The sequence below is a fragment of the Varanus komodoensis genome, unplaced genomic scaffold, assembly GCF_004798865.1.
Source record: "Varanus komodoensis strain SLA01 unplaced genomic scaffold, ASM479886v1 scaffold3, whole genome shotgun sequence".
NCBI classification, from domain to species: domain Eukaryota; kingdom Metazoa; phylum Chordata; class Lepidosauria; order Squamata; family Varanidae; genus Varanus; species Varanus komodoensis.
In genome coordinates this window covers 45,163,327-45,189,611 of record NW_025335761.1, presented here as the reverse complement: position 1 = coordinate 45,189,611, position 26,285 = coordinate 45,163,327, and the positions used below count along the sequence as shown (strand labels likewise).

Genomic DNA, 26,285 nt, shown 5'->3' with positions numbered 1-26,285 from the left:
ATAAATATTGGTCTCCTTATTCAATATACTATGATGTCTAGCTATATTTTAAATTATCCTTCTTTATATTCACGTTTGTGCATTTTTTTAGGTGTGGCTCTCTGTTGATGGAGGCAATTTTTTTTCACCAATGATTAAACTAGAGAAAGAAATGGTTGTGAAAGCAGACATGTGTGTTTACACCCAAGCTATTGTGTTTGTGACGAACAAGGGGAATATTTTCTATACCAAGGCAGGTGAGAATGTTTCTAAAACAGGCTTATCTTCAGAATTTGGGCTTCTCTACATGAGGCATTTAATTTGCACACATGACCCCCACTCTCAGAAGCTAGCAAGTCATTTTCATGACACTGTCATTCTCCAGGGCTTCTCCCATTTTTCCAGGCATTTTCAGCAGGTTTTTTTTTTTAAAGAGAGAGTCAGCTAAAATTTAAAATAAGTGACAATCTGGAATGAAAGGCGTACATACTGTCATAATTCCACTATACTGCAGCTATACCACAGTGCCATCTTGTGTTTACATAATAAAATACTCTGGGAGGAAAAAAACACTATAAATGAAGAATATGCCTTGGTAAAGTGGTGGGCTAAATGCCCCATATGGAGAAGCCCTTTGAAGCATTGGGAATATGAGATCAGACTGATTATCAAATCCTCACTGCCAAAATCAAAACACAAAGTAAGAGCAAACATTGAAATGAAACAACTTCAGCTACTGGGCAGTATAGAAATTAAATCAGTAATAATAATAAGTAATAAAATGTCAACTAGAGAGAAAGAGAGAGAAGAGGGAACATTGTGGGTTATTTAATGTTAAAAGAGATGGCTTATGCAAGGGTTGTTTAATCCCTACATAATTCATACTCATTGAGTTCATATGGCATGACAACCCTTGAGCAGTGTTTGCATATTAGAAACAAAGGGAAAAAAAAAAAAAAACGAGTCAGAAGGGGCCTCCCAGGCCATCTAGTGTATTCAAAAAGGTGGCTGCATGAACACCATAAATTATGTCATGTGAATATCTCCAGTGTAGAGATGCATCAAGCCCCCTTTTTCCATCATATAAACTGGATGCACAGAGAGAATTTCTACTGGTTTACGGAACCCTTATTATGATCAGGGAACATTGCAGAAAAGGATTGTCGCTGAGCCATATACAGGCTGCTGATTAAGTGTCTTACTGTAGTATCTATTTCAGTCTTGATAGAAGGGTTAAACTCCTCAGGTCACTCCTGTTCATCTCTGAAAAACAGGCTCTATAGCAGACCACACATCGCATACTCCATCTGTTTTCTGTCTGTTCCAGTGAACAACCACAAAGTGGCATAGCGGTATAGTTACAATATAGTAATTTGTAGCAATACATGAGGCTTTTGTTCTGGAACGTTGCAATTTAAATTTTAATACTAGACTGGCCTCACTCTAAAGAAATGAAAACTGGAGGTCTGGAAAACATGGGAGAGGCCACAGAAAACAATGATGTCATGAAAAAGTATTGCAAATTTCCATGAGCTGAGGGATCATGAGCACAATAAATACCTTGTATAGGAAAGCAGAGAAAGAGCGAGGTTTATTTGACTCCTATCCACACAGTTAGCAATACATCAAAGAAGTACGGTGTGATCAGTCACGACTGAGAACCAGTGGAAGGAGGCTATGCTTGCTCCAGATGCTGAAACTGTCCTGCTGGCAGGATTGGGCAAGCGCATCATCTTTCATTGGATTTAATTGGACCTCAGTATCAGACTTGGTATGGAACAGTAGCACCTCGCTACACCATGCTCACTTGCCATGTTTGTCCATAGTTTCTCAAGGTCTAGGAGATCCTTGTCAGATTACTGGCTGTTCAGAGAATGCCAATAGCACTATGATCATTGGTGAGATTCAGCCTTGAGGACCCCATTCGCACAATTACTCTTGTCCTCTTCTTACCAGTACAATTGCAGGTATCTTGTTTTATACTCAAGATACTATTCATGGCTAAGGTTGAGATGAAACCTAGAAGAAATCTGTCCCTCTAGCATTTGCAGACTTTCTTGTGCTCAACTCCAGCTTAGAAAATAAGCCAAGCTGAGAAGAAGTCTGCAAGTGCTTGTGGAGCACAGCTGGTACAATCAGCAACCGTCTTCCACTTCACCTGCAACAGCACACATGAGCACCCTTCTTCCATGTCAGTGTGGCAAGGCTGCTGCACATGCTCAGCTCACAGTGGGTGGGACTTTATCGACTGACAGCCTTCTACCATGAAGTCATGCTCTTTATGCTGGCATGATTATCTGCATAGCCATTAATTACATTGTCTTTTGATTTTTCTTGTAGGTTTACAAGGATATGCAAAGCTTACAAGTTTGCCACTAAGTATCTTCAGCATGTACTTTGACCACCTAGGAATTTTAAATAGTATCAGTCTGAATAATACATTTGAAGATAAGCTAGCAGTTTCTGAAATGGATGTGAATACTTTATTGAAGGTTTGATATGCTTTTGCTATGCTAATAGAGAATGTTTATGAAACTTTAATTATTATATGAAAATGATCATCTCCAATCTGTTACATCAAAGGAAGAAGATGGTGCTAGGATTGTGATTGTATTACTTTTTAAATTATGTCTCATAATAACTTTAATTACTTGTGTTATTAATATTATGTATACTATTTATAACATGCTAACTTGATCTCAGAGGGCTCATCATAGTAGTAGGTTAGGGCAAAAAAGACAGTGCTATGATTCCTGAAAAGTAATCTTTTTGATGTATGCCCATTTGATTTCAGTGAAACTTATTTCCAATCAAATATGATTAAGTTGGAAGCTAACAAGTGTTCTATATGATGAACTGTCATTAACAGAAATATTGGACAAAACATAGACTTTGGCCAATTAAACGTGTTCTGCAATATATTAGTTTTTATTTAACTATCTATAGTTCTTTTTAATCACAGTCATGTGGCCAAAATTCTCCTTTTGCAATGAGTGGGACTTAAAAAGTATTTAACTTAAACTGAATCATATCATTTTTAAAGTACTCTGAGTAATATTGGCTTTTTAAAGGATAATCTTATACATGTTAAAAATGTTAAGAGAAACTAGATATCTATCATGGACTTGATGGTGCTGCCTAAGAATATCAGTTGGTCATTGGGAAGCCACTGAATGTCTTTGATCTAATCCAGAAAGAAGGTACTGACCTGGTTTATATACCTGAGACCTGTTTGGTTTCAGTTAATGGAGGATATGGCTATGAATAGCTACAAATCTGGATGGCTATGTGCTGTCTTTGTTATTAAAGGTAGTATGCCTGTGTATAGTAGAATACCAGAGAATATGAGTGGAGGCTGTTCCACTCATGTCCTACTTACAGGTTTTCTACAGGCAGCTCATTGGCCACTGAGTGAACAGAATGCTGGAAGATAGACACTTACTCTGATCTAACATGTCCCTTCTTATGTTCCTATATGAATGGGAAGGTATTAACCAATCCCAGATGTATCTATCAGGACTTCAGCTGTGGTACCAATTTATTCCATGGAATGATTGGGTAACATAGGCAGTCCTAAATGCTGTTGACCAACTTACAGAGTTGGGTTGGCTTCTTGCTATTCTGAAGGGCTGAATGCTAATTTTGCATTCTTATTTTACCTGTGAACCACTTTGAGGGGGCTGAAAGGAGGTATAAAAATGCCTAAAAGAATAATGAAAACATAGACCATTTTAATACTATATTAAAATCAATAATAATTGTTGAATATACAGATTTGCAACATATTAATATGTTGATACCATCAGATTTTTCATGTCTATGAAGACTTATTAGCAATTGTAATGATTTCTCTTCTTACTTTATTCCAGGAAGATGACTTAGGTTTTAATGGTGCTTTGTCTGCACAGTATATCACTGAAGAGCAAATGATCCTTTTAAACCATCAGCCATTGACCACAGGAGCAGCTGTGACAAAATTCAGTAGTCTACATGTAGGCAAATCATTAGTATATAGGTAAATACCAATAACAGCAACTGGTTTAAGAACAATCTGTTAATGCCCCATTGTTCTAGATAGTCTATTTCATACATTGAAATAAGCTGTGAATTTTTAAATATCCCATTTTAAGGGATAGAGCCCATAAATATCTTCCAGTGTTAGGAGAGGTGTCACAGATCTCTTAAAAAATAAATTACATCACTTTTGTGATCAGTGAGACTGACCTTTTAAAACAAAACCTCTTGTAGTGATGGCAGTTTGAGAATATAAATTCCCTAACAGAATTGATCTATTTTATTCCAATATAACCTTTCTTATTTTGCAGTATTAGTTCTTTTAATAGTTTATCTTATTTGATAGAAAGAATATAGAGGAGCAAAATATTTCTGTTTGCAGGAGAAGAATGACAGTTTTAAAATGTATTTTTGCATCTATGTTGAGTACTATAGCTGTTAATTTCAGAGTCCCACTTTCCAACAAAGACTATTACCAGTGCAGTTTCTTAGTAGTAATTCCTCTGGAAATAAATTGGTGGTGGCTTCTAGTCAAAGAAAAATAAAAATGTAGCAATCAATCAATGGGAGTAAGCTAGAGCATGTTTATATGCTTACATATAAGCAGTTAAACTATGCTTACATATTTATTAGATTTATATCCCCCATTAGCCAAAATGGCTTTATTTACTTATTTATTGTTTCTCTTTATTACATATAAATGGGTATATGAAAATTTAATGCAAAATATTTCTTTTGCCCTCTTTTTGGGCAATGGATTTCTGCAGTGCACTGATGCCCATACTACAAATACTTGAGATTGCAAAGTATATATTCCACCAGAACTTGGGTCCAGCTCATAAAAAGTGTACTCACTCTTCATCAACAGAGATGCCCCCTTGACATTACCACTGGTAAATGGGAAGGAAACAGGGAAGCTTTACTGGGCTCTTCTCAGCAAGGAAGATTAGCTATCCAGGACATCTAACATCCATATTTACCACTCAGACTTCCTTGAGAACTGGATTTCCCTACTTTTCAAGCTGCCAGGAAATAAAGAATATAGGAAAAATTCTTACTGAAAAGGCTTCAGCCTTTCTGTGGTGGTGTTTAAGTCACATAAGGTTAAGAGGCTTCTCAGGGCTTCCATGTCAGAGTTTAACCACACTATTCCAACTTAATCTTTCACCATCTGCTTACAGCTTTCAGGAAATAGGAACCAACTAAACTACATTTCTGTGGCATGCCTAGCACTTACCTGAGAACACTCTATTCAAAGTTAAACAAAAATAAAACAAAAATGATAAAAGATAAGAAAAAGTTCAAATAGTAATAAGTATATCTGGGATTAATAGTACTAACTGGAAAACGGGCCCTAGCTGGTTCTGCTTCAGGAGCATCAGCTTTTAGTTGAAGAAAAACCATTTTAAATTTTAGAGCTTCTTTCAAAAGGAAACTGAGGTTGGCATTGCTGAGAGAAACAAAGGAGGACCTTTTTCCTTCCATAGACCCTGTGGGATTCCTGCATCAATGGAAGTAAAATTCCATGGAAGTGAGCCCTCCTGTTCAAGAGGGAACTCTGATTAGCAGAGTAAGGTGGGTTCGGATGTAGTAAAAATTCCACAAGGACAGTGGGGGAGTAAATCTGCATAGGATAAATTTGGAATAATTAACACGTGACTTGCTGGAGAGTGAAGGACAAGATATGGAGAAAGCTATCAGTTCACACAGGAGAAAACTGTGGCTGTTTGCCCAAGCACACACATGCATGTGCACATACACAAACGTATGTACATACATGCATGCTAGAACAAGAGCATTGAAATTAGGCCTTTAGCTTGCCAGCATGGAATTTTTGTGGTCAGAGTTTCTCAGGAAATTGCGTTCTTCATGTATTCTATCAATACAGTTACAAATATTCTCAGAAAGGAGGAGGAGGAGCAAGGAAGGAACAAGGAACACAGGGAGATATTCAGACCCTGTCATGTTTGTTTCTTTGTGTATTTGTGTAATATATTTACAGTGTAGAAATTTGTACCTCAAATAAATTCCTAGGGCAGCTTACCATACAAAATAAAGATACAGTAAATATATTTAAGACTTCAGAGTCCAAAGCATCTCCTGACTTCTTCAATAGCCTTCTTTGTGGTGGCTAAAATCCTGTCTTCTTGTGAGCAAATTTTTATCATCTTTTGGATGGTTATCTTCTTCTGCTTGAATCACTCAGGAGGAACAAGGTGTAAACATGAATATTTATGGCCAGACATATTCTAGGATTTGTAGGTTATCACACTGATATTTATCAATAATGGCATATAAGACAAACTGTAACCATGCTATTAATTAATAGCATTTAAAGTATAGTTTGAAGTTATCAAGGTAGTGATTGTTTGTTTGTTTTTCATTTAGGCCAGGGGGATCTGGTATAATCAGAAAGGTTTTTCATTATAAGATTCCTCCAGAATTTGTATCGGGTATTCGTATAGATATTTTGGATCGGTTTCCAGTTGAAACGAAAGCTAACAGCCCTTCTATATCAAATTCTTTAACCATTTTGCCTCCTGCTACTGGCACTACTAAATATAAGCTTCAACTTACAACTGCAGGTTTGTAGATAACATCATAAGAGTTTTTGAAAGGAAGTCTTTTGATTAACTGATCTTCTAAATATTTCTTTTGATAACAGTGTTCCCAAGGCTCTACAGAGCTCGACCTCTTTTCTTTTCTTTTCTTTTTTAAGAGAAAGCACACAATACAGATCATTAGGACAGTGCATGAAGGAACTGCCCTGAGGAGTACTTCACTACCTGGATCTCTAATCTGGACGTGAATGCTAAGAGAGTTGCCCCCAAAGAAAGGACTCATTTAGAGATAAGTAGCCAGCCTCCTCTGAGGTTGACTATTACAGTGACATCCCTTCACAAGGAGTTACTGAATTATGCAATTAGATCTAATGAAGAAAGAGGAAAGGCCAAAGCTGTGAAGTCATATAGAGGACACTGTAGGCAACAGCTGGTGCCTACAAGAACCTTTATTTATTTTTAATCTCATATCGCCACACGGTGGGAGTTCTATCATGCACTGTCATCAGTATGTCGTTAACAGGAGCTCTCTTTCCCCTTTTCATCATCAACAGGTGAAGTTATGGGTGTGCTAAACCATTGCCTGGCTACAACAATGGACTGGATGAGGGCTTGCAAACTGAAGCTCAATCCACAAAAGACTGAGATGCTGTTCACGGGTGGTTCCTTTGATTGGATAGAGGGTATTCAACCTGTCCTAGACAGGACTGTAGTCCCCCTGTAAAGTAGATTTGTAGATTTAAGTTTTTATTATGTTAAAGCAAGCCAGATAACTGGCTTTGTAACACAAAAGCAAACTATTGCAGAAGTCAGTAACAGAAACAAGTATTAAGAAGCTATGGCTATGATAAAAAGTTGATTCCAAACTAATTACCCTTCCTCACTTCCAAACCAAAAAGACGTTAGCTTGCTCTCACCCTTGCACACATACCAACTTGCTCACCAAACTTTCCCACAGAAACTGAAACTCATTCTCAGTGACTGCCTGGCTTTTCTCTGGGTCTACTGACTTTGGCATTTCAGCTGTGGATTCTGGCCCCACTTCTCTGCTTGGGAGCTGGTTCTGCAACCACTGACACCTCTTTTATAGGAAGAGTTGGCCCAGTCCCTGCAGATGTGCAAGGTCATGGTCAGAAAAAGACACTTCAGCATTCTGAGCAATGTTAATGCTTAATGTTATATTCCCTCTCAGTTTATTAATTTATCATTCAGTTATATATTTATGTTAAGTTGTTGTTACTATTATTAGTTGTTGTTTTTATTACTATTCTTTTTATTTATACTATTGTTTTATTGTATTGATGAATTTTATTATGATTGTATGTAAGCTGCCGAGGGAACCTATAGCTAATTGGGAAGCATATAAATCAAATAAATAAAGTCCCATACTTGACTTAAACACCAGACAAAAGGTTGGTCTGATTATATACAGAGATATAATCCAATCCTATATTTCTAGGAACAAAAAGCCTTAACTTTAAGAGAAGAGTAAAGGTGATTATAAATTCAGCTACAATTTTTATAAGTATTCCCTCAATACCTTCTGGGTTATCAGTAAAAATGTTGAAGAGTCAGATCCTTGACCAAGGCACGCAATTTAAAAACTCCCTGTAGTTTGATGAGGAACTATTGATCAGACTGAGTATTCCAATCATGTTTGCATCCATTTGATTGTATTATCATCTAGTCCACATGTCAGTTATTCATTAGATGCTTTGTCTATTGAAATCAGATAGTTAAAATTATATCTGAATATACACTTTCATCAACCTTTCATTAATACAGTTTAGGATTCTTGGATTGTAACATCAGAGCATTTAGTGTTTGTTGAGTTATCTCAGGTCTACCTAACTTCTGAATCATTAATCCAAATGCTTCCTGAGAGCCTGCATGAAATGTGAGAAGAATACCTAAATATGGCATATAAGCGATCCTAACACTTTTTGAGGATCAATCTCACACACACCAAAATGACGCTGGGGGAGTGAATTTGCTGTTTTGTGTGTGGAGGGGCAGAATTGCACCACAGAGAGAAGGATTAACTTTAGCAGATTATGTAAGAACATCATCTCTCCCGCACATTTTTTTGGTTTATTTTGCTTTTGCTTACAGCTATCATGGCAGCAACAACATAATTCTGCTCTTAGAACTTGGTCACCATGCTCTCAACTTCAAAATGACCCAGTTGTTGCTTTGGAGAGTTGGGGCTTCCATTTTCTCCCCAATTTCCTGGAGGTCACTTTGGGACAATAAAGTGTCAGCAGTGCAAAGATCCATGGAACTATATTGCTGCTGCTGCTACCACCTCTTCCAGTGTAGAAATAAATTTTGTATGGCGGGGCAGAGAAAAATTACACTTGGTACTAAGGGATGAATTTGGCCCATTCATTAGAATAAGAGAAACATTTTCCAGATTTGCAGCCCTTGAGTCCAGGGACGATTTAATTATAGTCAGTGTAGCATAGTAGTGACAGTGTTGGACTGAGACTTAGGTAACTTTGGGCCAGCCATTGACTTTCAGACTAGCCTAACTTTACAGGTTTGTTGTGAGGGTAAGATGGGGATGGGGGAAAGAGTATGGAAGCAGCTTTAGTTTCCTGCAAAAGGAAAAAAGGTTGGATATAAATACTGTTTATGTACATGTGCAATTATTTAATTAATATCTATACTGCCTGTTAGTCAAGAAGACTTATGCTTTATGCCCCCCTTTTTTCTTACAACAAATTCAAAGAGGCTTACATCACTCTCCTCCTCCAGCTCCTAATCTTACCCTTACAATAACAACCCTGTGAGGTAGGTTGGGCAGAGGCAGTGACTGGCCCAAAGTCACCCAACTGGCTCCATGGCCAAGAAACAACTCAAATCCAGGCCACTTGAGTCCCAGCCCTGTGCTCTTAACAACTACACCACAATGGCTCTCATATATGATGAGAGAGAGATGTATTCATTATTATTTCTGCCATCTCAGGCAAAGGGAAGCTTATTGAGACCTGGTGGGCCACCATATGGTTTGTGGGTTGCAATTTGTTTAAGGTCACACAAATTCTGCCAGTCTGTCATATACCAACAAGCAAGATGTTAACTCTAACATGCTCTATCATTACAGTTGGTCTTGTTCCCTGAATGGATATGGCTTTGGATCAGTTTATTTCTGAGTACATGAAGGACATTTATATCAATGTCAACATGAGAAAATACTTTTTGGGAGATATATCTAGTAATGTTTTTCTATGCTTTTGTATTTTCCAGGTACAGATGTATTTGTGGCATCTGATGTTGAGAAAACAGTGGTGATTCCAGGCTCTAGCAGTATTTTTATTACTCAGGTTGTGGATGACCTTAATGCTTTAGGAGATCCCACTATGCCTAATCAAGTGCTTTTGAATGAATCTATTCCAAGTGGGCAGTGGTTTTTGTATGACTTTGGCACCAAGAATGGAAGAAAATGGAGAATTATTGTTGATATGTGTAGATATACAATACAACAGTTTGATGAGCTACCACTTAATGCAATTGCATACTTGGATCTTGGATCACAAGTTCAATTTACTTTCCAAGTAACTCCAGTGAATACAGGTAAGGGCCTCAGAATCCTGCATATGTGTGTGTATGTGTATTTGTCTACATGTCTTTCCACCCTCAATTCTCTGTTAGATATGGAGCTTCTCTACATGAGGCCTTTAATCCACTGTATCTGCTTCTATTTCACTGAAGAATTGGGATCTGAATACTGCAGAAGGAGCTTTTCCTTCCATGCTTTCCTGCTATATAACCTCTACATGACATTGTAATATAACAGAATAGTGTAAATGCACAAAAGAAAATCGCACTTACTTTCACATTCACAATTCAATACTCTATTTTCCCTGCTGTAAAAAAGAAGTCCATAAGGGTTTTTGAAAAGATATGAATGGAAATATAATTTTCCTTAAGTGTGCATTTCTTGGAACTTAAGTGAAAAAGAAATTCTCTGTTTCCATTGCCTCCTCACAATGCTGTCCAGCGGAGCTTTTTTTGGGTGGTAAAAGGGCTGGTTCATCCCGGTCCTAAGAAAGATCCGGTACCACCCTTGAAGGCCCACTGTGACAACTTTGCCAAGCATTTTAGGGAGAAAATCGCTCAGATTTGTCACGAGCTGGACTCCACTAGTGACCCAGAGGCTTCTGGGAAGATACCAATGTCGCCGTCTGGTCCAAAATTGATGGATGAGTTTCAGTTACTGCGGCCTGATGATGTGGACAAGGTGCTTGGACGAGTACGTCCCACCACTTGCCTATTGGACCCTTGACTATCTTGGCTAATTAACAACGTCAAGCATGGGATAGGGACCTGGATCCTGGAAGTGGTTAACACCTCTCTGAGGGAGGGCCGGGTACCTGCCCCTTTAAAGGAGGTGGTAGTCTGACCAGTCCTGAAGAAGGCGTCCCTGGATCCAGAGATGGCCACTAATTATAGACCAGTGGCCAACATCCCGTTTTTGGGCAAGGTGTTGGAGCGGGTGGTGGTGGGACAACTCCAAGCACTCTTGGAGGAAACTGATTGTCTGGACCCATTTCAGTCCAGCTTCAAACCCGGGTATGGTACTGAATCTGCCTTGGTCACCCTGTATGATGACCTGTTCAGGGAGAAAGACAGGGGGAGTGCGTCTCTGTTGGTTCTCCTGGACCTCTCAGCAGTTTTCAGTACCATCGACCATGGTATCCTTCTGGATAGGCTAGCGGGATTGGGGGTCGGAGGCACTGCCTTGCAGTGGTTCCGCTCCTATCTCAATGGCTGATTCCAGAAGGTGGTGCTGGGGGACTATGGCTCTGCGCCATGGCAGCTATGCCATGGAGTACCGCAGGGATCCATTTTGTCCCCTTTGCTATTTAACATCTACATGAAACCACTGGGAGAGGTCATTAGGAGGTGTGGGCTGCGGAACCATCAGTACGCTGATGATACCCAGCTCTACCTTTCGTTTTCTACCAATCCAAGTGAGGCAGTAGCTGTACTGAACTGGTGCCTGGCTGAGGTAATGGGCTGGATGAGGGCCAATAAACTGAAGCTCAATCCAAACAAGACGGAGGTCCTGTTGGTAAGCAGATCAGGCTTCGGGGAAGGGGACCTGGACCTTGTCCTGAATGGGGTTGCACTCCCTCTTAGGGACAAGGTCCACAGCTTGGGAGTGCTCCTTGACCCAGAGTTTTCACTTGAAGCTCAGGTGACAGCGGTGGCGAGGAGCGCTTTCTTTCAGCTTCGGCTGATCCAGCTTCGGCTGGTCCCTACCTGGAGAACGACTGCCTGGCAACAGTGACACACGCGTTGGTAATGTCGCGACTAGACTTCTGCAACGCGCTCTGTGTGGGGCTGCCCTTGAAGGCGGTCCAAATACTTCAATTGGTTCAAAACAGAGCTGCCAGGCTGCTGACGGGGACTGGGCGTTATGTTCACATGACTCCAGTCCTCTGTCAGCTTCACTGGCTCCCCATTGAAGTCCGGGCCCAATTCAAGGTGTTGGTTATTACCTATAAAGCCTTTAACCGTTAAGGCTTAACGGCTTGGGTCCTGGCTACCTAAAGGAGCGCTTACGTCCATATGTGCCCTCCTGCTCCTTGAGATCAGTGGGAGAGGCCCTTCTCCGGGAACCCTCCGTGAAGGATATTAGGAGGGTAAATACCCAGAAGAGGGCTTTCTCTGTGGTGGCGCTCAATCTATGGAATGCGCTCCCCAGAGAGGTCCGCCTGGCACCATCGTTATTTGTTTTTCGGCGCCAGGCCAAGACCTTTTTATTTAAACGTCATTTTAATTGTTAGCTTTATTTATTGATTTTATATCTTCGGCCAGGACGTCGCCAATTATATTGTTTTTATATGTTTAATATGTATTTATTTGTTGTTGTGAGCCTCCCCGAGGCTTTGGCAAATGGGGCGGCATAGAAGCTTACTAAAATAAATAAACAAACAAACAAACTTACCTGAGAAGAAGTAGCAGTCAGGTGGGTAGTGTCAGAGTTAGGTTATGTTTAACCTAGCATTACAAACAAAATATCCTGGTTCCAGATCATTCCTGCAAAATATACATAGATTTTTCATTCTCATTTAATATTTTGAGATGTATCTCTTTACAGAAAATTGTATTGCAATCAGCAAAGATATTGAAGTACTCCCACAGAGAGTTCTACAGAAAGGAAAATAGTGAAAATATGCATAATTTTTACTGTTGCTATATTCCACAGCCTATCAAGTGTTTCATTTGGCTCTAATGAAGGTAATAGTTGGAAGGCCTTCTCTACTGGAAGTGAATGCAGAAGATTACTGGGATGACAATTACAGTTATATCATCAATATCAGTGTTCAAAGCAAATTTTTTGAACAGGTAACATGCAGCCCACCTTGTTCAGGATGTCTTGATAAAATGCAAGCAGGTTTTATGTGCATCTAGGTTCAAAATGTTATCCCAGTCCTGTTTTCCCCAATACATCTATCAAAAAAATGTGATTGTTTTAAAACCAGTTTGTACTATGGTTTCCTTCACAAAATCCTGAAACTTTCCAGTTGGTGAGTGTTGTAAGAGACCTGCTCCTCTCTCCAGAATTACAGTTTCCAATGCACTCTACAACTAGGGACTAAATATTAAACCAGTTTATATCTAAAAGATAGAGGTATATTCAGTGTGGATTAAACTGTGTAGAATGCATATGTGGGCAACTTAAACTTGTGTAAAAAGGAAACAATTTAACCCACATTGTTTGTGTGTTAGATTTACAGACAGCTTTTTTCTTTTAAAGAGCTCAAGTAACTTACATCATTCTCTTCCTCCTGCTCTCCACCTTATCCCCACAACAACCCTGTGAAGTAGGTTGGGCAGAGAATTAGTGGCTCGCCCAAAGTCACTCATTTGGTTCCATAGCCAAGCAGAGACTAGAATCCAGATCGTCTGATCCCCTGTCCTGTGCGCTTAACCACTACACCATACTGGCTTCCAGTTGTTCCAGTTGTAGGTACAATGAATTGTATCCAGAACACTCCTTATTAAGCACATTACAGTGCTACAGTTCTTCCACTGAAGTCACTGATTATAAAAAGTGTATTACAAGAGTTTTATACAACTGTATTATATTTCATAAGCTTCAATGTACAAAGTGTTTTTCTGTTGTCTGATACAATTATTTATTTACACAACTCATTGTAAGATAATCAGGAGAGACCATGGCACTTTAAGATTCAGAGGGATGTGAAAATAACAGTCTTAATCTAGCCAAAGTAAACTTTGATTTTGTTGCAACTTTGTACATAGTTAATCCCACTGAATGCCAAAAAGAATAGCTTTTAAAATAAAGGGATGTGAGTTATTAATTAGTAATGTGTTCTATTGTTACCAATGCAACCTAGTCATTTCTAACTTTAGCTGGAGTGGGCCTGTTGCCTTGGCGTGTGTCAATAATCTCTGTCAAAATTATTTTGGTGTATAAAAGGAATAGTAGCTCATGGAGGAGGAATTTGTCAACTAAGAAGATTCTTGAAGATTCCAAAGAAAAGTCAACATCTGGATTTCCCCCAATGTACTATATACATATGTTCCTTGTAGGCAAAACTTATGTTTAAGGATTACTTTAAAAACCACATTTTCATAAAGAATACCATATACTAGAAAGCTAATTGTTCAGAAGATAAATTAATGCCATGGTTTTAATAAACATCCCTAGGGCAAAAGCACCATAGCTGTCATTATTACATATGGATCCCTGCTTTGTGATGTCACAACTATTGTCTTAACACTGAAGAATTCCTGCTCTTACCTTAAAACAATGCACTACGTTCTACCTATTCAAATCTCTGAGACAGACTGGCTATCTGAAGAGCCCAGTGTGGAGCACAATGCCTCATTTCTTTCCAGAGTTTTAAAGAACCTGCCGGTAAGGATCCTAAGCCCCATTTGTTAGACTATTCATTTTAGATTCTCTTCCTGATCTTTCCTCAATGCTTTCAAAAACGAGAAGAGCAAAAGTGTTCCAAGGTATGAAGTGGCCACAGGACACATTGCTTCAAAGCCAAGTCCACACATGGCCTGACTAAACTGTGGCCCATTGCAGAGTGGCACTAGGAGCATCATGATACCCTTCACTGCTCTAGGTACTCTTATTTAACTGCAGGGTCATAAGGGAGGAGTCCATTCTTTACCACTCTGTATTTCAGAATAACCTCAAGGGAGCAACTCTAGGAAATTTATGACAGTGTTTCCCGAACTTCTGATCTTGGAGACACCACATTTTCTTTTCACTTGCAGGCCTCAATTGTGTCTAAGAGTAAATATGACTCCAGCTCAGAGAAGTTCACTGCTTGTGTGTATGCATGAGTCAGGGATGCTCTTGTGTCGCCTGACTGATATGAAGCAAGGTCAAGTACTAAAGCATACAGATATGCAGCAAGCAGTTTCCTCTTTGGATGGGGAGTTGGGTCTCATCAGAACTTTAATTCAGTTTATTTATCATGGCATACACTGGAAATGATCCATGTATGGTCACTCCAAGTTTATATGAGTCTGATAAGATAAATGTACAGTGGTGGGGAAAAGAGACATTGGTAGTAAAGAAGCAAGTTCTTGAATGCTTTTGGCATCAAAGAGATTAAAGCGTAATATCCTATGATGAATGCAAACCTATAACAGCATACATGGGAGTAAGCCCCATTGAACTCAGTGGGACTTACTTCTAAGTAAATGTGTAGGTTTCCATTATATGCTGCCACTGATACTTTGACAATGAAGGAAAGGGTATTGTTCCAGTGCAGTCTTGAGGCATGGAAGATAGGTAGGGAACAAACTCAAATTAAAATGCAGAGTATATACATTTCTATATAGTTATAGTAACAATGTTTAAGATTTGCTTTCCCTGCTTTTCCTGAGTAAAAATTTGCACTATAAGTGTAAATTTAGCCATACATTATAAGAGAATGGCAAAGAACCTTCAGCATAGCTATGACTGCAGTAGTGCTCTGCACTAGCTTGTAGTGGATGGGAATGTAGGTCAATGGAGCCCTGAGAGTGAATATTTTGCATTTAGGGGAGCAGATAATGAGGCAATGAGATGTTGGAGGGCACAACATGCAAACAGTAAGTGATTTGGGAAGGGATGTATACCGGGCTCCTCTATGTCTGATTTAAGAAAGCATGTAGTTTGAAATTACTTTTTGTGAGTTGTTAAATTATAAGCTAAACTCTCAAAAATTAGGATGAGTCTATTGCTGAACTTCTATGAACTACTCTAAGGCATAAAAATCTGAGCCTACGCTGAGCCCAAGCTGAAGCTAACAAGCACATCTTTGTTTATAGGCACATGCTTGCACTAGCTAGACATGCAGAGTGGCCATTGTCAGTATAGACCTGTGTATTACTTTTATTGCCATTTGTAAATTTGGCTTGAGGTGGTTGAGGCTCCCTTCACTCACTTGGGAAACTTTGTTAGAACAAGGTTCTAAGAACTTTCCATTCCTGCTGGATTTTGTCTGAGAAATTTAACTCACAATTTCACTTTTGTAAAGTTACCCTTCTGGAATTACATTTCCTTTGTTGGGCCCTAGTTTTGGCTTAATCTGAAAATTTTTGAGATTTAAATGGTGACCTAGAGTAATCTAATAGATAAATAGTATGTAAATACCACTTACTTTCTTCTTACACGACGGCTTAATTTGCTTGTGTATTGACTCTTTTTCGTTGGGGTTCCTTGCTCTCTGTGCCTGAGGTAATCCATCTTCTCTGATACTGCATTTTCTTGTAACCTGCTGTAATATAGCTAAACTTATGTTACTATAACATATCCTGAATGTATAGGATTTGTTGCTAGTTGATAACAAGGATATCTCTGATATTATGTAACATGCCATGTATAGTCAATATCTGGAATGAATTTCTGGAATTCATATTTCAGTGAAATTCCAATTTAACCAGAGTAATTTCACTGAAACCACTGGGACTAGTAAAAAATAAATGGGTGAAGGATTATGAATATGGTCATGAGGAGCTACCTGTCATAATTTTCATCAGTGATCTCTTCCATGCAGGTGAACTACAGGCCACCATCTGAATTGGGAATTGCTGTTCCCCTTACAAAAAACTTTTATAATGCTGACCCCAGCAAACCTCGACAGAGAGATTATTTTGAAGGATCAAAAGTAAGTCTGCTACTTAGCTGCTCACTTAGAAACTTTGATGTGCTTTTTAAAAAATGGTTACTGATTATACATACCCTGCTGTCATATTTTATCATTAATGCTAAACACACAAACAAATCTATGTAATCAAAAGAGATATCTAAAAGGGTGGATAATTTTGTAATTTGTCTAATGTCACAGGCCCATGTAAGTTCCTAATCTACCTGAGAAATAGAAACATAGAGCGAGTCAGAAGGGGTCTCCTGGGCCATCTAGTCTGACTCCTGGATCCAGCCGGCTCCACTCATGACATGGTCGGACATGCTCTGTGGGCTGCAAACATTTTCTTTTCCAAGGCCCACCCTTTCACCTTTGGGAAAAAATGCTCATGTTATCGCCAGTTTCTGATCAGAGAAAAGGGAATTCTCCCACACTTGGAAAGTCATTTGGCATCAGGCTGAGACCCTTATTGCATAGCTTACATCCCAGTTGGGATATCAGTGATGAGGGAAAGAGGCACCTGATTTGACTAGTGCTTGGCCTAATGCTCTGTCTATCAAAACTGTCCAACCCACTGATCTACTGTCCTCATGGTTTAAAGAGAAAAGCTGACCTAAGACCTAAAGAAGTTGCCAAAACTCGATCTAGATTAGTGATGGTGAAACATTTAGAGACCGAGTGCCCAAACTGCAACACAAAGCCCAGTTATTTATCGGAAAGTGCCAATACTGCAATGAAAACTGGAAACTGAGGTTTTAGTTTAGAAAAGACAACTCACAGCCAATCCAAGAAATATATATACATATATCTAAAGGAACACTTGTGTCCATATATGCCCTCCTGCCCCTTGAGATCAGCAACAGATGCCCTTCTCCGGGAACCCTCTGTGAATGATATTAGGAGCGTAAGTACCCGGAGGAGGGCTTTCTCTGCGGTGGCGCCCTATCTATAGAATGCGCTCCCCAGAGAGGTCCGCCTGGCGCCATTGTTATCTGTTTTTCAGCACCAGGCTAAGACCTTTTTATTTAAAACTTATTTTAATTGTTAAATTATTTGAATTAATAGGATTTTAAATTTTTAGCTGAGAATGCACTGGGAGTTTTTAAACAATTTTTAAAAAAATGTTATATTGCTATTATTTATGTATTTATGTATCTTTTGTGAGCTGCCCCAAGGCTTTGTTGCGATGGGGGCAGCATAGAAATATTTTAAATAAATAATTAAATAAATAAATATCTCTGGAATTGGCCATGCAAAAGCTCGGATGAGTCACAGCTCATGAGTCATGGCTCGTGATGTCATTGCCTGGCGTGGCTATGCCGTTAAGAGCATGCACTGGGCACTGTTTGCGCTCTTATCCGCTGCTTGGCTGCTGGTGCGATGCTGGGGCGACATCGTTCGCGTGCCAACAGAGAGGGCTCTGCACAGCTGCTGTGGCAAGCGGGCCATAGGTTCATGGCCATTGCTCGAACCCTACCCTGGTGCACACCCCTAACCCTAAGGTAGGGCTGAAGTTCCATTGAAAAGAGGGCGATTTTGAAAAAGCCTCCCTTGCGGAGCTTTTTCTGCACAGCTCACCATTTCTGCCCCTTCCAAACACATTCCAACCATTAAAATTTCACCAGGACACCTTACTTTCCCAACCCGAACCCTAACCTGGTTCACTCGCCTAACCCTAAGATAGGTCTAAATTTCCATTGCAAAGAGGGCGATTTTGAAAAAGCCTCCATTGAGGAGCTTTCTCTGCACAGCTCACCATTTCTGCCCCTTTCAAACACATTCCAACCATTAAAATCTTACCAGGACACCTTGTTTTTCTAACCCTAACCCTAATAGAAGTCTAAAGTTACACTGAAAAGAGGGAAATTTTGAAAAAGCCTCCCTTGCGGAGCTGCCAGAGGCCAGGCTGCCAGAGGCCAGGTGAAAGAGAATGGCCTAATTCTGGTTACCCACAGCTGGCCCAGGCACTATCCCCTCCTCCTCTGAACCCAACTCCATGTCTGAGGCAGAAACAGGGGCAACAGGGGCAAGATCCCACAATTTTATCCTGAAGTACACATTTAATGTAACTGCATTCTTTGAGCTCAGATGTGCATTGCAAAGTTTGGAGAAAAGCAAATTCCAAAGGATAACTGTTCCAATACACAAGCTTGTCCTAAAGGTGCAGTTCTGGTCAATTTGTATCAACACTGGCAAACACTAAAATCCTCAAGCACCCCTAGCTGGTTCTCTGGCCTAACTTACTGACCTCCCATTGCTTAAGTGCTTACAGGCATATGGGATGCTCAAGTGATTGCTAACATGATACAATCAAGAAACTTCTTTACTTTTTGGAGGAATCTGAACCTCCAGCATCAGAGCTACAATTACATATCAGATCTTCTTCCTCTGGGTATGTGCCTCTGGAGATTATCCTGCAACAGACACTAGACACCCTTAGGTAGAGTCTTGCTGATCCAACTCTGTAGAGGTCTCTTTTGCAAGGGGATGACTTCTGAAACAGCCAGTGCCTAGGTCAATGCACCAATATGGTTCAGTTCAAATTGGGAAATGCTTGAGTAACACACAATTGTTCAAATGTCCATTCTTCCACAGACAAGTGCATGCACACACTTCCCTGGAGCAATATTGCTAGTAGATCTGCAATTCTTTTTCAAACGAGATGAAGAATTAATATCTGAAAAGTTATAAACTTAGGCCTTTTAAAATACTTTCTCCTACCCCCATCTGAGACATGAGGATCAAGTCAACTGAAAAAGATTATTTAAGATTCTAACACACTCTTTAATCATAAAGGAACTTGGGTGTTATACATATAATTTAAAAACAGATAAAGTATTAAAACAAAAAGAATGGACTATGGTTATGTAACAGATATATATTGGGAGATATATATTTGTTGTAGTTCTAATATTTGGAATCCTGGGGATGTTGCAGATGACTGAACAGAAGGTGCTAATAACTGTGAACGATCCTGATCAATTACTTATAAATATGTGAGACCCAAGCAGGGTTTTGCAAAGCCCATGCCTTGATTCCTGTTCTTCATGTCGCCTTCTCTTTCTTTCCCTGATTGCCCACACTCCACTCCCTAGCAGCATTGATGGGACAACGATGGCTGAAAGTTTTACTCAAATCATTTATTATTAGTTATTGTTGTTCCCACCCCTGTAAGCAAAATTTAAAAAGTTTGCTAATTATTTGCTTTCAAAATCTCATAGTAATGGAAGAAACTGAGATATATTCAGTTTGCATATTTGTATTTTTCCCACAGGCTACTGGACGCTACAAGCAATGTGCTAACAAGTCAACTCGAGCTGAATGTGGATGTACAACAAATATGAAGCTGTCCTTTGCTGTTGCCTTTTCAGACTGCAGGGAGAAAGTAAGCGTTATCTGGAACAAAATATGGATTCATTTATTATTTATTTAAAAGATTGTCTACTGAAAGAAATCCCTTCCTGATTATTTACAAAGACCAAATAAATTTCAAAAATAACCAAATTCAGTAAACCGTTCTATGTTAAAATAATGCGTTCCAAAGGTGGTGCTGGCGGTGCACGGGGGCCAGTGAGGGGGTGGGGGGGCGGGCATGTGTGCTGAGGTGGGGTGGGGCACGTGGCGAGGCAAGGCGCAGGCGGGCAGGTGTGGGTGGTGAGGGGAGGGAAAGCAGGCGCACGAGGCAGCAGCTTGCTCACTTGGAGATGGTTTTCTCCAAGCAAGCAAACCGCTGCCTCCCTGCGTGTAGGGCGAGATGGGTGGTGGTGGGTGCACTCATGGGCATGGTGGGTCCAAATAGGCATGGCGGGCTGGATCTGGCCCCCGGGCCTTAGTTTGAGGACCCACGCTCTAAGGTATCTGGACCAAGCCATATAGGATTTAAAGAGAAGTACCAGCATTTTGACTTGTGTTTGGAAATGTACTGGTAGCACCCATATACAAAATGTGCAGTTCCAAGAAATATACCATTCCAGAAGAACATAGCTGCAGGGCAGAACTCAAGCCACCCACAAGTTGCCTTATTACCTTATAAAAAGTGGCTGATAGAGTAGAAAGCAAAGTGAGTTGTGCAAACCCATTTAGAACCTAGGGCCCCTGATCAAGCATACACATTTCTCTTCCCAGTGCTAAAGACTCTTCCCACAAACTCCATTGTTACTCTCTAGAGTTGCCTTCCCAAACTGGGGGCCCTTCAGACATTTTGGATTTTAACTCTGAGCAGTTCCTTCTCTGTGTTTTCCGTCCCTCGCCTCACACTCTGCTGAGTTTCTTCCAAGTTGTGGGGAGGGTGACAACTCATGTTGCTCCCCATTGGTGTAGTGGAGGGGGCCCTGGGGGGTTTGGAGTACCCCCTCTTATTTTGGAGGGAGCCCTTGGGGGTGGTCACTGGATCCCTGTCCTTCCCCCACCACCTCTCAAGAGACTTGAGCTGCTACTGAGTTGCATCCTGAATTTAACTGGTTAAAAAGCAGGTGTGCTTTTTCAAGTTTCCTGTCCTTTTCCCCTTGCATGCAATGTTTTTAGATAGTAAGCCTGAGGACAGAAACAGCTTTATTACCTCAACATAAACCACTCTGGAAGCTTTTTGGCTGGCAAGTGGGATATGAATGCAATTTTTAAAAGAATTCATTCATAATAAATAAGTTAATGAGAAATAACTTCTAGAAGCTGTCATTGTTTCACTTCAAAAAGAGATACTCTCATATTGCATTCATTACTCAACAGAAATCCAAACAAAGTGACAAAGATAATTTTTATTGCATAATCATGAGTTGCATAATCTTGGAAATAGGTATGGCTTCGGGGGACATGGCTCTGACTATCATGAAGGACACCCCCGCTCGCACTTCTGAATTTACCGCTATACCACTGTTGCCCAGCAGCAGTACTGCTTGCTTAACGGAGGCCTCCACCAGGCAATGGGAAGGGAAAAGTTGGAGAGCCTTTGGCAGCTGCTCAAAAATCTTGCTTGGGCACTTTTCAGCAGCTGTCATTCCCCCTTTGCCCCTCACTGTGTTCTAGAATGCATGTGGAGGACCAACTGGGAAGGAGGGTGTACCCTACCTTGCTGCGTCCAATCATCTGCATGCCTAAAATCCCCCAGGTTTTAGGGTGTTGTGAGAGCCTTCCCGGTGTTTTCTAACTTGTTGGTTTTTTGGCTGGAGTTAGCTGAAAATAGGAAAACCTTTTCTTAAGGGGTGTACAACTTGCTTTTGGAGGTCTGTTGCTTGCTGAAGGAGTGCATCTAGAATCTCTGCTTATACATTGGAAAATAAAGCATATATTATAGACATCAGATCTCTCCTGTCCTCTCTTATCCAAAGGAAATGAACATAATCTGCCCCTAAAATGCCTCAATGCATGGCAGAGTAGGAGTTATTGCCTACTTTAGGGTAATGCTAATGGAAGGACAGTCCTGAGACAGGCAAGAATAGCATCAGACCTCCTGTTTAACAGAAATAATCTACATTTATTTATTGTATTTTATACCACCTAATATCTGAAGTTCTCTGGCTGTTAGAATATGTTAGAAACATAAAATTTCATTCATTTCAACCTATTTTAAATCCATAGAGGATGGAAGTTACACTGATAATGTGTATCATTTGTTTAATATCAGTCATTTCTATGTAACTTGTATCTGCAGGTTCTGCGAATGAAATTTCCAGTAACAAAACTTCCTCTCTATTTCACCATTAAGGAAGAGGGTCGTTTTCAAAACCTTACATCTCCTTATTTTATCACAATAACAGAAGTCAACAACAGAACAAAATGGAAAGTTTCAGGTAGGAAGCAGAAGAATTCAGAACTATCCATCCTCCCTGAGAAATTCTGTTAGAAACGTTTATCTCTTCAGCGTAATTTCATGTTCTCTTTCTTGCCATGTAGTGACTGGGTTCATACAACAAGACAATATAGTGTGGGTAACTAGCCACTGAAGAGTGTTGTGTGAACCTGGTCTGCTTCATGGAAGATGGCTTGTTTTTGGACAACACATTGTCCTGACAATCCATTCTTGTTCTTGGGGTTGCTGCATAATGGGTTTTTGTGTTGACTGAAATGGTCAACACATGGCAACTGACCTTGTATGGGTACAGGGAAGTAGCTTGCAAGTCACTCAGGAACATTTTTTTCCCTTTTAGTACTGTTGGAACATTATATCTGAAAGTTTGTCTTACATTTTGTTGTACTGGAAGAATCCCAAGATACCAGGGACAGATACTTAAAACCTTCTGCATTCTAAGCATTCACTAAAACTGAATTTAAAACAAATACCATCAGTCTACAATTACCTTGACTTTTCTTTCCCTCCCTCTCAGTTCCTTGTCATATCTCTACTACAACTCCCAATGTGCCATTAATGTACCACAATATCACACTTTTCCTCCATGTCCTGGACTCTAAAATTCCAATGGGCAGTCCACTGGACACAGCTCAGGAAAGCTTCCATTACTTTGGTGCTAGGGGGATCTGCCAGGAGGTTGCTTGGTGAAGATATCCCAGCTAGCTGAGCTAAGGCTTAGGCAAAGTCCCTTTGTACGCTTACCATAGGCTTAAGTGTACCATAGGCCTTTCTATGCATTAACATTTGGGGGGAAATGGAACTATCCCTCACAAATTGTTTTAAATGTTTTTCAGGTATCAATTCAACATCAAGCACATTAAAAATGAAAAAATATTTAGAGTCTCAACTTAAAACCCAACTATATAACCCAGATGGCCTGACTATAACTATAACTGTAAGTTTTGCCTTCATATAAGAAATCTAGCATAAGAGATAGTCTTCCACTCTGAGATAGTTTTCAGTGGAGATTCCCTGCCAGTCCATGTGGGGGCTGCATCCTGCTCTCTGCAGACTGGTGTGGGGTCTGGCTGTGCTCCACCAGCTCTTCCTCAGTTGGCATTGCATTTGTGGGAGTTGCACCGGTACTGCCAGGGGAGAGAGGGGCCAGGGAGGGAAGAGATGGCTTGGTGGGAACTGGCTGGGAGCCATGCTGCACCAATTTCAGTGTTTTGTTCTTTTGTTGGCATTTTTGTTGCTTCGTTTCTGATTGTTTTGGAGAATTTCCTTTTTTTGGGGTGTGGGTATTTTCTTTGGAAACTAATACACAGAATACTGTATTATATGTATGGTGCTTTTTGTTTCTGCGACAGCAGTCCCCAAGGTGGTTTTCCTGGTTTTGCTGGTCCACAGCTCTGGAAAGGTTGAAAACCACTGATATATGCAGAGCATTTCTTGTATGGAAAATTTGAGGGTGCATTTTTAACTCCTCCTGCAAAAGTTGTTGGTTTGCCTTGTTTCTGTCTTCCCCGTGGAAAGGAACAAGGCAAGTCAGTCTACTGGAGGCCAGCATCACAGTGAGCTTGCTCTCTTTTTGGTATAAATGCCATTTATAAAACTAGCAAAACCAGGTGATAACTGCATATCACATCAGCAACATGATGAGCAATCTTTTTATGACTTTTAAAAATGTAATTACTTGTTGCCATGGGGGTGAAATGGTGAAGGACTGAGATAAACTCCTATTGGCAACAGTGGGATTTTTTCCTATTGTTTAATGCTATGCTGAGGATGGAGGTGTAAACAGGTTTGCAGCTGGAGGGGAAAGGATTAACCCTGTGCTCCACAGATGGTTCTTCATGAGTTACAACTCCCCAGTGGCTTATTTGCCAAGCACCACCTCTTGTGTCTTATTTTTATTTGCTCAGAGATATTTTAAGGGTACAGACCTCTCAAGGTGGCTTATATATGAAAATCCAATACAAACAGAACAAACCAAATGAATTAAGCTCCTGTAAAGAATAAACAAATAACTCAAGATTACCGAAATTATTGTAGTGAAGCACTTATCCAAATAAAACACAGTTCTTGACTACTAAATTAAAAAGTTTTTGCCTGTTATAAATGGAACAACCATCTTTAGTTGAGGTATAGGCAATTTTCAACTTCCGGGCTCATGCAAAAGCTCGCAAGAGATCAGTTCAGAACCCTAGAAAAAATTATCTCTTCCCTGCTTAGTGCTATACAGTGTGGGCAGAATGTGGAGGGAGAGGGAAAAGGAGGTGGCCCTGCTCACTTTTGACTTTGGACTCTCCCCCTGACCTGCCCAGCATGGGACTTCCAAAAGATTATCCCTCAGTAAATGCAGGAAATGTGTTCCTCACCCCTGATCTAGGCCATATGGCATCCTGTGCTTCAGTCAGTCATTTGTAAGTTTTCACTCAGTAAAAATGCAAAAATGCAAAAATGCTTGCTTTTGTCAGCAGTCAGATCCCATTAAATCACAAAGGCATGCACGTACATTTTAAAATGTTTGTAGAATGACATTAAATATTACTATATATTTGTAAAAATTTTTTTTTCTTTTCTACAGGGATCTGAGCTTTTCCATTTCAGGGTATCAACTATTCCTGGAGTCTCCTTTTGTAACTTATTTGATGAATTTCAGGTACAGTTATCAGCTGTTAAAATAATAATGGAAAAATATAGCACAGCATATCCATAAAACAGAGGGTTTTTTTTAAAAAAACTGGAATATTCCTCATTTACTTCAGCAAGTATATCACAAAATATTATTTGTATCTTTTAACATTATGAAAATTAATTCAAATTAGTGGGACTTACTCCCAGGCAATCATGGCATAGGATTCGTACCTCAGAGCCTGCATTGCCAAGATTGTTCCAGGGTGTGCAGGCTCTTTTTTCCCCATTTGTATTTGCATCACACGGCAATCACTGTAACTAACAGCAGTTCCAGTGTGCTGTCAATCATAACTTAGTATTCAAGTTCTGAAGGAAAGGAGCTTTTGGAATGATCATAATATTTTCTTTTGCAGATTTATGTTGATGATTCTCCACTGGCTTTTCCAGGACAATATCTTATCAGTACTTTTACAGCTGTATTAATAGGAGGTATTATCTTTGTGGCATTTATTCTGCATGTGTATGAAATTCAGATAGGAAACATTTTGAAGGGAAAACTAAAAAGAAACAAAGTGGCTTCAAAAGTCTCACTTTCTACAGGTTCAGTAACTTCTTCTGAAACGAATTGAAATTTGACTGTCAATAGAGTAACTGTGTTTCTCTTTTCAGTTATTATTAATTTTCTGTAGCTATATATTGAAAACTTCCATTTTTACTTGTCAAAAGAGAATTGCATATTTATTTGTTAGGAACTTTTTTTGGAGGGGGGAGATGATGCAAGGAATTTTCTTTTTCCATTTATTCTAATCTGTGTTTGTCATGACTTTTTGGAATTTTTTTGAAGGGAAAGGAGCATTTATGTATTTGTTAAAGTTATGGCTGCTTTTCAGAAATTGTAGTCAAAGAGATATACAATAAAACATATATTAAATTGATTGTTAAATACATACCTATCTGCACCTCTTTATCTCTCATGTGTCAGTTATTTCTTAGAGTATTTCCTAACCTTTTAATAGGCATGCTTCTGTTGAGGGTTATGGCTAGCATATTCTATTTTTCAACTCGTACAAAGCAATTTGCTGCTATTGAGAATTGTCAGTCTACAGTTGACTATTGAAAGAGTTGCCCCCTCTTCATTTTTTTTTTTTTTTGGAGGGGGTTGTTTTTACTTCTGCA

At 39.7% G+C, this 26,285-nt stretch overlaps 1 protein-coding gene across 1 annotated transcript in view; it reads left to right on the top strand.

The window, feature by feature from the left end:
- Positions 1–25,738, top strand: part of CATSPERB (cation channel sperm associated auxiliary subunit beta) — a 57,820-nt gene extending 32,082 nt beyond the window's left edge. The window contains exons 11-23 of the mRNA XM_044435843.1: positions 92–236; positions 2,320–2,471; positions 3,849–3,994; positions 6,382–6,578; positions 9,804–10,130; positions 12,772–12,911; positions 14,242–14,451; positions 16,595–16,705; positions 19,959–20,069; positions 22,332–22,470; positions 23,324–23,424; positions 25,060–25,134; positions 25,523–25,738. Coding sequence (XP_044291778.1) covers positions 92–236; positions 2,320–2,471; positions 3,849–3,994; positions 6,382–6,578; positions 9,804–10,130; positions 12,772–12,911; positions 14,242–14,451; positions 16,595–16,705; positions 19,959–20,069; positions 22,332–22,470; positions 23,324–23,424; positions 25,060–25,134; positions 25,523–25,738 — 2,070 coding nt within the window. The remainder of the gene's footprint in view (positions 1–91; positions 237–2,319; positions 2,472–3,848; positions 3,995–6,381; positions 6,579–9,803; positions 10,131–12,771; positions 12,912–14,241; positions 14,452–16,594; positions 16,706–19,958; positions 20,070–22,331; positions 22,471–23,323; positions 23,425–25,059; positions 25,135–25,522) is intronic.
- Positions 25,739–26,285: the final 547 nt, after the last annotated feature.